Source organism: Sinocyclocheilus rhinocerous, unplaced genomic scaffold (genome assembly GCF_001515625.1).
Source record: "Sinocyclocheilus rhinocerous isolate Xijiao unplaced genomic scaffold, SAMN03320098_v1.1 scaffold898, whole genome shotgun sequence".
NCBI lineage: Eukaryota > Metazoa > Chordata > Actinopteri > Cypriniformes > Cyprinidae > Sinocyclocheilus > Sinocyclocheilus rhinocerous.
In genome coordinates this window covers 700,239-712,746 of record NW_015652144.1, presented here as the reverse complement: position 1 = coordinate 712,746, position 12,508 = coordinate 700,239, and the positions used below count along the sequence as shown (strand labels likewise).

At 33.5% G+C, this 12,508-nt stretch overlaps 1 protein-coding gene across 1 annotated transcript in view; it reads right to left on the bottom strand.

Annotated features, from left to right (window-relative positions):
* LOC107713666 (calcium/calmodulin-dependent 3',5'-cyclic nucleotide phosphodiesterase 1A-like) overlaps positions 1–12,508 on the bottom strand; it is a 90,106-nt gene that overhangs the window by 60,332 nt on the left and 17,266 nt on the right. Inside the window, exons 2-3 of the mRNA XM_016519251.1 lie at positions 6,356–6,406; positions 4,213–4,384 (exon numbers count right to left, since the gene is read on the bottom strand). Coding sequence (XP_016374737.1) covers positions 4,213–4,384; positions 6,356–6,406 — 223 coding nt within the window. The remainder of the gene's footprint in view (positions 1–4,212; positions 4,385–6,355; positions 6,407–12,508) is intronic.

Below are 12,508 nucleotides of genomic sequence, written 5' to 3'. Positions count from 1 at the left end.
TAAAATATATAAGATTCAGCGAAAGCAGAGCATAACATGAAGGTCTGAGATGCCAGACGAGTCCCAGATGAGTTTAGGATGAGTCAGAGACCTAAAAAGTCTCCAGGCGATGATTTCAATTTGGACATTTTTTTTCTTCAGGGAGCTTGCATGCAGATGAATGGCTGTATTTGGGTTTTGATTTAAGGTGTTTTTCTGTCCTACTGAAGAATGGCGCTATTATTCTTTTAATCATCTGATCCAGATGCTTTAATGAGAATATAACAGTGCTGCACATCTTTGCTAAACAATATGCTGAATAAATCGAGACATCTCGCCTGTGAATGTTACAAATCACTTGCGTCACAGTAAATGGGTCTGTAAAGCCATGTTGTCAGCAGATCGCTATTAAGAGCGCATTTGCTAATGAGTGCCGTCTGAAGGAGTGATTTTAGTGTACTCATGCAAGCAGTATGAAAAAGTCATTCTGAAGTGCTAAAAAGATTCCAATTTGATTTGCCCATTTAATGACCAAAATCAAATTAAATATTTAACAACAGTAGGCCTGGCTGAAAAGATGGACCTCTTCCTGGGGAAAACTGTCGTACTTGGTGGTCAGATGATCAAGTTAGTTTTTCCAACACAGTAGCTGGATTCTGTACTTGCTCAAAATAGTTTACCAGGGGTGTATTCCAGAAAGCAGGTTATGTGACATACCCGGGTATGTTTGAGGATAAGAGAGCGGATAACCTCAGCTTTCGGTTCCAAAATCGGAGGTTACTTTCAGGGTATGCAAGTAACCATAGTAACTTGCTCTCTGAAGATAACCTGCTCCGGAGTAGGTTATGTTCCAGGGTTTGTTTACTTCAGAGACATCAGCGCACGCGTGACCTACTGACGAGCCTTCAGTGGGCGTGACAGCGCCACATACCTCGAGTAAGTAAGGTTTGGGGTTAATCAACCGAAAGTTCAGGGTTTAGCTGACGGTAAGTTAACCGTGCTTTCTGGAATACACCCCAGCTCTAACCAGACCGACCAAAAATAAATAAATAAATAAATAAAAGCCTAAATAAATGACACTAAAAGTGGCTAAATAAATTGAAATAAATGGCAATACATGAATGGCAATAAACAAAAAGCTAAATAAATGAAAATAAATACATGGCAACAAATAAATGGCAATAAATAAATATCTAAATGGATAAATTGGAATAAAAATGTTTTAATGGCTTAATAAACAGAAATTAACGGAAATAAATTAATGGCAATAAATAAATGCTAAATGGCTAAATAAACACAAATAAATTAATGGCAATAAATAAATGGCTGAATAAATGGCAATAAATAAATGGCAATAAAAATTTCGAAATAGCGAAATAAATGAAAATTAAAAAAAAAGTCAGAATGGCTAAATAAATGACAATAAATAAATGGCTATAAATAAATGTCTAAATGGCATAAATGAATGAAGAAATTAAATAATGGAATGAATTAATTGAATTATATCAAGATTGAGGAAAACGATATGAAATTTGGAAATATCCTGCCATAGAACAGATGTCACCCTTGACCCCCCAACTCAATATATTATTCAAGATTTCTGATTACATGAAGCTTGTTTGTGTGTTATTGATTGTGCTGATGCATAAACTCTAAAACCACATGTGATCAATGACAGTTTCACATCGACTGTAGTTGAACAATTATCTCCTGACACACTGACTTTGGCTAAACTACTGTATTTTAAATTATAATTTGAGAAAAAAAACGAGTCAAGTTCAGTTATTACTTTGACTTATTAGAACACTATCTTTAAGCTACTCAATGCAACAATCTCAGAACATTACATACAGTCAGGTTCCCTGATGTGAGCCATCAGTGAGGTCTTTCCTCTTGACCTCTGGCAAACAAAAATGGCAAACTTCATCCATCTATGGTTTGCTAAATCGATACACCGGGACATTAGAGCTTTGATGAAGTGACCAGGTCAGCAGCCCCATCAGACCACCAGCTGTGTATTACTCTTACCTAGTTTAATTCATCAAACAAACAAATTATTATTATTATCCATCATCATCATTATTCTTATTATTCTTATTATTGCCAATAGGCTTTACTTTACAATACAGTCTACTGCATGTCAAATGACTGTTCTCTGAACAAATGACTTATAGCTTTTTTCTTATGCCAACGTCAAACAATGGCATCTAATTAGAGTAAGACAAAATCCCCAGAACCGAATAAGACCTCATCAGAATGAGGCTAAACGAAGTCATTGGAAAAAAACACCTGACTACAAAAACAGTTCCTTGCTTTTCTGAAGTTGAGGAACTCTTGAAACATCTGCAACAGTATTATTCAACCACAAAGTATGCACGTCATGATTAAATACTTTAAAATTAAGCACACCAAATTAGCATGCTAAATTGACAGCCCTACTAATTATACAATAAATCACATTTATATTACACCCGGTCTGTTTTCTCAGTGTCTGCTTTTCCAGGGTATTGTAATATCGACACAGCAGTCAGACAGGTGTCTGTTAATGAGTCTGAGCAATATTCCACTTATTAATTAACCCTAAACATTTCATACTAACAATGCTGCTAATTAACATGACTGCATTATGACAACAGGCTTAGGAACAAACACACCATCAATAACAATCTTTTTAAGGGCAGCAACTCTGTCGGAGTGCGTCATAATGAATATTTCATGAAAATAATCAAATGCCACTCACTCTAACGAGTAGCTAAATACGAGTAGCTCCACACATCTTTCACATCTAGTGGTGTGCTACAAACTGAGGTCTTTTAAAAACTTTCGGAGATGTGCAACACCTTCCTCCATTGATTAGTCCAACCTACTGTATATCAGTACACTGCATATCTGTATACTGCATATACTGTATGCATATACTGTATACTGCATATCATAACCTACTGTAACTCATCTTAAATCCCAAAAATACAGCTTTTTTCTTTGTCTCAGCAGAGTCAGACTGCAAGAGTCGCTACGTAAACTCTTTAGTGATCCATCAACTGCATAAGATTTTCAATTATCTGTCTCTAACTGCTGCAAAAATGAAAAAAAAAAGTTTTCTAAAAAAACAGTTCAGTGCACATTCAATAGACACTGCGTAAACAAACTGAAGTGCTAACAGTCTGATTCTATGTTCTTCCCTTCACACTGTATTTAGTTCTGCGCTGAAGTGCATTTGTGTAATCAATGCGAGCACCTTGAGTATTAGTGGCAGCTGTTTTCCACTGTAGCTCAGGAGAAAACTCCAAATGAAGACGTGTGCTTTACTTTTTCATTCCTGTTTTTGGCCTTTTGGTTTTACTACTCTATGCTAATTGTCAATCATCTTTGACGATAGTGGTCCTGACAGCAAAACCAAAGCAAAAGGAATGAAAGTATAAAACGCACTGGTTTTGCAGAAATGAATGTGGGATGCTACTCGAAAGAAATTGAGGAATTTGCTTCTCAAAAGCTTTTTACTTCCACAAATTAGGCCAGATGGAATTTAAGTTTGTAAAGCCTACTGTCTCATATTTGATACACAAATTTCTAAGGCCTCCAAATTATTAACATGGTCAAAACTTTACTGATGTACACAATCGACTACATGTCTTCAGTTTATACTTTTATTAGGTAAGTAAAAGGCCTTTTAATTTGTAAAAACATCCACCTTCAGGTTGTGGTTCACGTGTCATACGAACCAAAACAAAAGGGACGAATGAACGTTACTGAAAAACTTTCTTTCTTACCTGTATGTTGTTAATACTTGATTTACAACTGTAAAACTGCTTATCTAGTGACCCTGTTTGACCCCCAATTGTCTACACCATTAAAAAACACATTTTATAGAGCATGTTTACAAATCAGACTTCTATAGGTGCCATTATCAATAATTAGACCGATCTGCCCTGTAATCAAATCCCATAACCTGATGCCTGATGTCAGCTTCTAGGCCCACAAGGAAGAAAAATGACTAATGAGATCCTCCTAGACAGAAATTAGATTAAACCGGAGGTTATAATATGTTTCTCCTGCGAAAAAGACCCCAGTAATCTCACATGTGTCTCCTCTAGATTTGAGAAGAGATCTCAGAACCAAAGTATGTGATCTCAATATGGGAGAAACGTTGAAACAAAGTTGATAATTGACATATAACCGAGAAAGCATTCTTGTAAAGCAACCGTTAACCATCATAAAAGGAGAGAGATGAACCTGACAGCAGTTTTCTCTGTTGCTTCTGGGACGTCTGAAGAGGGAAGCTCATCCGCCAGGATCTCTTCTATTCTGCGTGGATCGTCTGGAACGTCGCTCTGAACTTTGACCTTCTCCTTCTTGCACGTCCCAGCAGTGAGTGTGTTCAGTAGTGCACTCTGAGACTTTGAGCCTGGAAATCAGATGAATGAGAGTCAAAGAAAGACTTAAACCCTTTGATAAACAATGAACAAATCCCATTCACTCTCAGAAAAAAATGTTTGAAAAATTGTATCTTTAGGGGTACAACAGCTTGTCACTGGGGCAGAACCCTCAAAGGGACACCTTTGTACCTTTTTACCCCTATAGAGTTCATAATAGTACCAGTGACAAGCTGTCATGCTATGTTTTCAGTATACTACCATCTAAAAAACAACACATTATGTCTTTGTCTGCCACAATATGACAATCTATGATCCCCCTTGCCCCCATTTCTCCGTCAATAATATTGCAAATATTACTATTAATACATTTAATCTCAATTTATTTATTTTCTTTCATATTTTATTGCACTACAGCATTTTATGCATTATTATTTGCTGTATTTGTACTCACTTAATATGCACACACAGATATGCTGCAAATATTTTAACAATGAACAAATCCCAATAATATGACAATCTATAATCCTTGAATCCATTACCTTTTTTTTTTGTTGTTACACTATAACATTTTATGATTTATTTTTTGCACCCACTGTGCGCACACACACACAAAATGCAAATTGGTTTGCTGATTTGAAAGCATTTTTTAATCAATTCCTAATGAAACATATTCTGTTACACCAAATAATGATCTTTAAAAAAGCATCATATGACCCCTTTAACATTTATTTTATTTTAATTTTTTTTTGCAGTGTTCTGATTCAAAATAACCGTAATGGCATCAGCAGACCAAAATTCTAAGACTAAAAATGTACTTAAAGCCTCCTCTTGGGAGCCTGATGGCTCAGTTGTTGATTCATAGTAAATTATATTGATTTGCTCCCACCAAGCCTGTGCATATCATTATCATCATGAGCTCATGTGTTATTCAGATGTAATCTTTATGCCATCTCTGAAAAACTCGTTTCTTTGGATGCAGTATTATCCCCAAATTAACTCTTGAATATCTTGATAGATGCTGCCATCTAGTGGCATGCCCATGTAAAGTGTAATGCCTATTAAAAAAAACATCAGCCATCTGACGGGGTAATAATGACCAATATTGAAGTGAAAAAACTAGTCCCAGACCATTGCCGCAATGTAAGATATTCAAGTTTTCTCTAGTGTTATTTTAGTATCAATATACCATTATAGTTTTTCTTAATATTTTTTTATTGGATTTTTTCTCTTTCCATTTCAGTTTTAAAGTTTTAGTATTTTGTTGTGCGTTTCGTCATTTTTATTAGTTTTTGCTTTTTTTTTTTTAAATATGTCTTTATTAAGTTTTACTTTAGTTATTTTAGCACTTAAAAACTAAAATTAGAACAATTAGAAGCTTTTTATATATAATTTACGTATGTATTTATTTTTTGTTTCTTTTACTTATAGATAATGGTAATTACTTTTTACTGCTTTAAGTTTTGCAAAACGCATTAATATTAGAAGTTAAAAATATGAATATGTTGATGATTTAATGAACAGAAACTAAGCTTACAAAAGTCACATAAAAGTTTCAGAGAATCTGTGGGGTTTAAAGACTGGTTGAGATATTGAACTTTTGTAAAAGTAATAAATTGTGGATTTGTCTCTGGATCTCTTAGCTGAGATCCAGATTAAGCCCATGTTTATGTGGTCTAGAGAGATCTTAAAACCACAAGATGAAGACTCCAGCTCTTTTCCAGTCATTTGTGATTACTGGACAATGTTTTTTTTTAGAAATGGAAGTTTCAGTTTTCCACGACCGTGCAAACCCAAGACATGCTGTAAGTGTTTCTGCAGCACTTTGTAGAATAAAAGCATCTGTTATATGAATACATTTAATTGCAAATGTGCTCTTTCTACTTCATTTCAGCCCTTCCCTTTTGAATATGAAACAAGATGTAGATTTATACAAAAATGAAATGTAGGTAGGGCACTGTGAATTTGTTGCTTTCTAAAAAAATAAATAAACACATACTTACGTGCAAATCTCGCCAGCGGCCTGCTGTTGGTCTCCCCATCCTCATTAGCCACTACAGAGAACAACAGAGAGAGAGACAGAGTTATATGCTGGCATTTCTGTCTCTCTCTGTGTGTGTGTGTGTGTGTGTGTGTCTCTCTCTAAAAAACATAAAATACCTTTTTTCGAAAGTTTTTTTCAGAGGCTTAGTAAAATACATCATTAAAAATCTTTTTTGGCTCCTTTCTTAATGTGACTTTTTGCATAATGTGAATATAATGAAGCGAGCTGCTGGAAAAGCGTGGAAGCCTGCTTTTAAACGACTGTTATATGAGCCTTTCATTAGGATTTGAAATGGGTCTTGGTCAGTAGGGGACTGGAAGGGTGTTGTTAGTGTACTGTGAGTCACTTCTAGTAAAAAATAACACAAGAACAAGAACAAAAAAGGCAGAGAAAATCAGCATGATCCACAAGAAAGTCTTCGGCGATGCTATAATGAGAAGGGCAAACATTTCTATTTACTTATTTTTAATTTATAATAACAAACTGCTTTTCCAGATGCAGGTGTTTTTTGCATATTGCTATGCGAGTTGCTTTAGGGTGTTCTAGGAGGCTAGTTGGGGTTACAAGTCAAAAAAAGCCTCAAGTCAAGGGATTTTTTTTTTTCAGTTATTTTTGATTATCCACAAAAATCATAAACCCAATCATGCTGTGCAAATAGATTTTTTATCATTCATGGGTCAAACTGTGTAGGATGAGTTGCAAAGCAAAGTGTAATACTTGGGGCAGTGTTGTTATCGTTTTATAAACCTAAAACTGTTAAAAATCTTTTCTGTAATTAAAAAAAAAGATATATAAAATATTACATGTATAATTAAAAAAAAAAAACTGGCAACAAAAAGTTGATTTGTCCACTAACTGAAATAAACTAAAATTTAAGTTATTCACCTAAAATCTATATTTTAATTAATTTTTAAGTTTTAGTTTTACTTATTTTAGTACTAATAAAATATGTTTTTGTTTTTTTAATGTTTTATGTTTACATTTTAGTTTTTAAAATGTTTATGTTTATTTAAAATAATAACACTTTTATGGTTTTAGTTTTAGTTAATTGCTTTTTCCAAGTTATTCATCTAATATTTATATTTTAATAGTTGATATTTTATATATTTATATTTTATGGTTAAGATACCAAGATTACTAAAAAATAAAACTGAAAAAATTTAAGTAAAAACAAATCATATAAAATATATATTAGAAACATTATTTAAAAAGCACATAACAAAATTACTAAAACTAAAATTAAAATGACAACTGAAAACGTAAAACATAAAAAGCTTGTTCAAGATATTATATTAATAAATACTATCATGAAAAAACTATATAAATAATACTCAAATAATAACACTGACTTGGGGTTAGTGATTTGAATAAACATCTAACTCCAAGTATAAGCAATAGTACCAATAATGCATGCATTTGCATCTTATTACACCAACAAGAGTTCAGTCGGTGCATTACTATGTGTGTGTAAATCTAGTCAGTGCACAGGCAGGTTCAAAGTTGAAGAGATTCTTTAGCTGGGTTGTGAGAGCTGCTTCTCTGCATTAAATGTAAATCGCATTAGCAGGCAGAGTCAGGAAAACAAAACCAGTCGATGAGATCTCATTTCGAGCGCATACGTTGTTCGAGCAGGGAAAAACATGCATTAGTGAAGTAAAACACCACACAACCCCCATTAAGAGTCATGACATTCCGTATCGAGACCAAAACACACACGCACGCTATGTTTCTCCAGCACGAAACCCATTAAAAGCCCCCAGAGTGACACCGAGGGCGGAGAGGAAGTTGTCACGCTGCTTTAGCCAATCATCATTAAGTTAACAGCAGCTCGTTGTCACGCTCCACTGGACCCAATTGACAACACGTCACACGTAATGAGCTCAAAGCACACTGAGCAATTGATTGCTGGGCTGCGTAACCATGACGACAGGCAGATGTTTGAAAAAGTCAAAGCATTATGATGTGAGATTCCCTGCTGTGATCTTGTATGATGATTAACTAGTTTATCTACAGTATTAAAAGTGCATTAGTTAAGTTTTGCACGTAAGGAGCTTCCTTCTATAAATGCATCGAGACAGACAGTAAAAAAGCATCTCACACCTCTGATGTTTCCATCATAACACCTTTCCTGACCGCTGTCCTCCCACGTGGGTGTGTGTTTCTCAGAAAAAACGGCCGATCGACAGGACGGTGTGTATGGAAAAATCATGTACCTCATTAATGTGTTCATTATCTCAAAATAAACATGACAAGGCGATCAGGATCCAGACACGATGCGTTTATTTTGAGATAATAAGATAATGAGCAGCTTATGGACATGAAATATTGATTTGAGATTAAATTATGTTATCATGTAAGAAGGAAGACATGAAACTAGTGCAAACTAGTTGCCTGGGTCAATGGCAATTGTAAAGTTTAGTGATTATTAGCTATACAACAATATATGACCACAAGTGACCAATCAGAATTGAGTATTCTAATAATCTGTCAAATTTGGTTTTTGAAAGGCAATCAAATTTGACAGATTCATTTGAAATTTAGATTTTGAAAGGATGAGTTGAGAGGCAAAGTTAAATACTTGTGTTGTTATCATTAAATAGAAATCGTTTTCTGTAATTGAAATAAAGCTGAAATAAAACTAAATATAAATATTAGACAAATAGTTTACAATAAAAAACTGGCAAAAAAAGTTGGCAACTAATGGAATTAAGTTTAAGTTAAAGCACTAAAATTACTAACAATAAAACTAAAATAAAAACAAATGAAAGCTAAACAGAAATATTTTTAAAAAAAATATTTAAATATTTTTTTTTTAAAGTTATATGGTTTAGTGGTTATTACACAAAAATATCTGATCATGACTGACCAATCAGAATCGAGTATTGTAATGAGCTGTAAAAACATTTATTTAATTTATTATTACATTTTCTTTTGTTGGTCAAACTGTGTGGTGAAGTTAAATACTTTTGTTATCATTAAGTAAAACAATTACAAATCATTTTCGGTGATTGAAATAAAGCTGAAATAAAATAAAACAAACAGACTAATAATTTAATTTAAAAATGGCAACAAAAAGTTGGCAATGAACAGAATTACGTTTAAGTTAAAGCTCTAAAATTTCAAAAAATAAAATTGAAACAAATTGAAGCTAAAAAGACATATTATATTAAACATAAATATTATATTAAACATTTAAATATTTTTAAAAAATGATATGGTTTTGTAATTAGTATGAGTATTCTAATACGCCGTATAATAGATGATGGATCCCTATATCCTTGCAATAATCACTTTTAGATGATTCTTTAATATCTCAGTTGTTTCTCCTAGACAGCAATGAAATTACATGGAGAACAAACTGAGACTTCTGTTCAAGCTTCCTGCTTTTCTGTCTTTCACTGTTGAGAAAAACACTCACATCTCCTCTAAAGCCATCTCAGCGATGTCTCAAACTGTGCTCAGAAGTCTGACATGAAAAGTCAGTTATCATTAACTAAAACAGTTAAAAACTTTTTTTTATTTAAGTGAACCTGACATTAAATAAAATATAAATAATTAATAACTAAAAATTACAACAAAAACTTGCCTTGGCAACTAACTGAAATAAGTCGAAGCACCACAATTACTGAAAAAATGAAATAAACTAAAATAAAAAATAATTTATAAAAGAAACTAATTGAAATAAAAACAAATAGAAACAAAAGGTAATAAAAATGCATATAAGATTGCAAAAAAAAAAAACATTTAAATGAATACTGAAAATATAAAAAGCTCATTTAAAATACGAATAAATACTATAATAATATATAATCGATGCCATAATAACACTGACTTGGTGTTAGAGATTTGAATAAAAGTCTAAGTATAAGCAATAGTAACAAGTAATGCATGCATTTGCATCTTTTCTTTTTTTTTACATCAACAAGATAATGCACACTTCAGTGTTTTCACAAACATTTCTCTTCAAATTATCCCCTATTCTAACCAGATTTCCAGGCTACAATTCACATTTATTTTAGACTTCTGTATGTACTGTTGTCTTACTGTAAAAGAACCGTAACAGAAACATCAGAGACGAAGCTGATACTTAAATGAGAATTCATTCAATCTTATACGCCATGCAAAAACAATAGTTTGCTCTGAGTAGGTTTGTGTTTGATTGTGTATTTTGTGTGTGTGTGTGTGTGTGGTCAGGTGCATCTTACTCTGGTTGCTATGGCACCGTGGAGTTGTGCTCACCTGAAAGAGTCTTTTCAGAAATCAAACACTCACACATCACATCCTGAAATCAACACATCTGTTTGTATAAGCACTGATGCACAAAACAACTGACTCTACTGTACATCTGCAGCCGTGATGCATTTCCATCAAACCCCGATTCTGTCATCTGTTAGTTTCTTACCAATGGTGAAGCTGAAGCCGTCGATGCTGAAAGTGGCACTTCTGCCTTTGGTGAAGCCCTTTTTTCTAGAGTCCGTTTCTGACATCTTTTCGTTCTCTCGTGTTGTATTTCGCGAGTAAATCCCAAAGTTGTGCGCGAGTCTTTTGTCTCTGGTTCGTCAGATCTCTCTATCCTGACCTGCTCTCACGCTGTACTCTCAGAGGAGAGACACTATTTCTCTTTTTCTATCATTCTCGTCCTCTTTCGTTCTCACTGTCTCATTTTTTTCTCCCCGGCTGAATGTGAGTCCCCTCTCAACAGAGCACTTAGTGTAGCAATGCATAACATAACACACTCTGCCCCTCGCGAAGCACATTTGAAGAAAAAAAAAAAAGCAGCTTTGTCCCCCCGCGTGTGAGGATGTGCGCGTGTGATTTTATCATCGAAATGCAATCAAACCTATTTCGAATCGCTGCGGACTTGTTGAACACATTCCCAGAAATGCGTCTAGCTGGGCCAAGGCCGTGAGGTTTATGTATATTTTGGTAAAGCGTGAATCATTAATTTCTATTCAAAGACTGTTGTTTTTAAAAAGAGAGAGAAAACTATTGAGACGAATAGACAGGTGGAGGACGAGATGTTATTCAGTTATTGTGCTGAAGTAATAGCTGAAGTTTTGGAGCTTTGATGTTTTTGTCTGTGTCTAAATACAGTGGGTTGGGCGACCTCAAACCCCTGAGGATTCAGTGACGGTTTAATGCGTGACTGTCTCACGTCTGAGGGAATGATTAAAGAGAAGACAGCAGACAAACCCTTCAGCTCCAAAAAAAAAAAATAATAATAATAATAACTAAACAATCATATAGTACAAAACTCTTAATTTTTCAACTGTATAAGCATATACTGTATAATTAAAATTATAAAAAATAAATAATAATGTAATTAAAAACATTAATTAAAAGTCAATTGTCTTTATTATATATTTAAATTAATTCATATATTTAAAGACAATTGCACATTGTCTTTAAATATGTAATAAAATATACACAAAAATGACAAATTATATCAAATTGTATTATTTAAAACAATTCTTTGTTATAGAAGACAATATATCAGAATACATAAATACTGTGTTAAGTAGAAGATCATGACACTGTAAAATTAATATTTATGTATTCTAAAATGGTCTCTTCTAATTAATAATAATGTTTTTTTAGAAGTAAAAAGTATTCATTTTCAATTTGACATCTTACAGTATTTTCTAGTATATTTATTATTATAATATTTATTCTGATTTATTCACTAGTTTTATAAAATACACTGCTCAAAAAAATTAACGAACACTTTTTAATTGGAGTATTGTACTCCTGGAATATTGATCAGGGCCCGTATTCACAAAACATCTTAAGGCTAAAAGTAGCTCATAACTCAACAATTTAGGTGAAAATCTTAAAAATAAGGGGCGTGTCAATCCTAAATTCAGGGCTCCTACATTTTTGCTCTAAGAGTATTTCACAAAGCGTTTTAGCACTAAAACTAGCTCCTAAATCTGTGAAACGTTAGGAGTAGTGAAGAAGACTGCTAAGTCACTAAGACCAAACCACAAACTATTCATAAAATGGCTGTTGCCGGCAATCTGCCTCGGAACGTAAACATTTTAGAAACATTTGATGATAATGTGCTTTTAAAAAGGTATCGCCTTTGGTTTTGGAGGTTATCCCAACTCCAAAC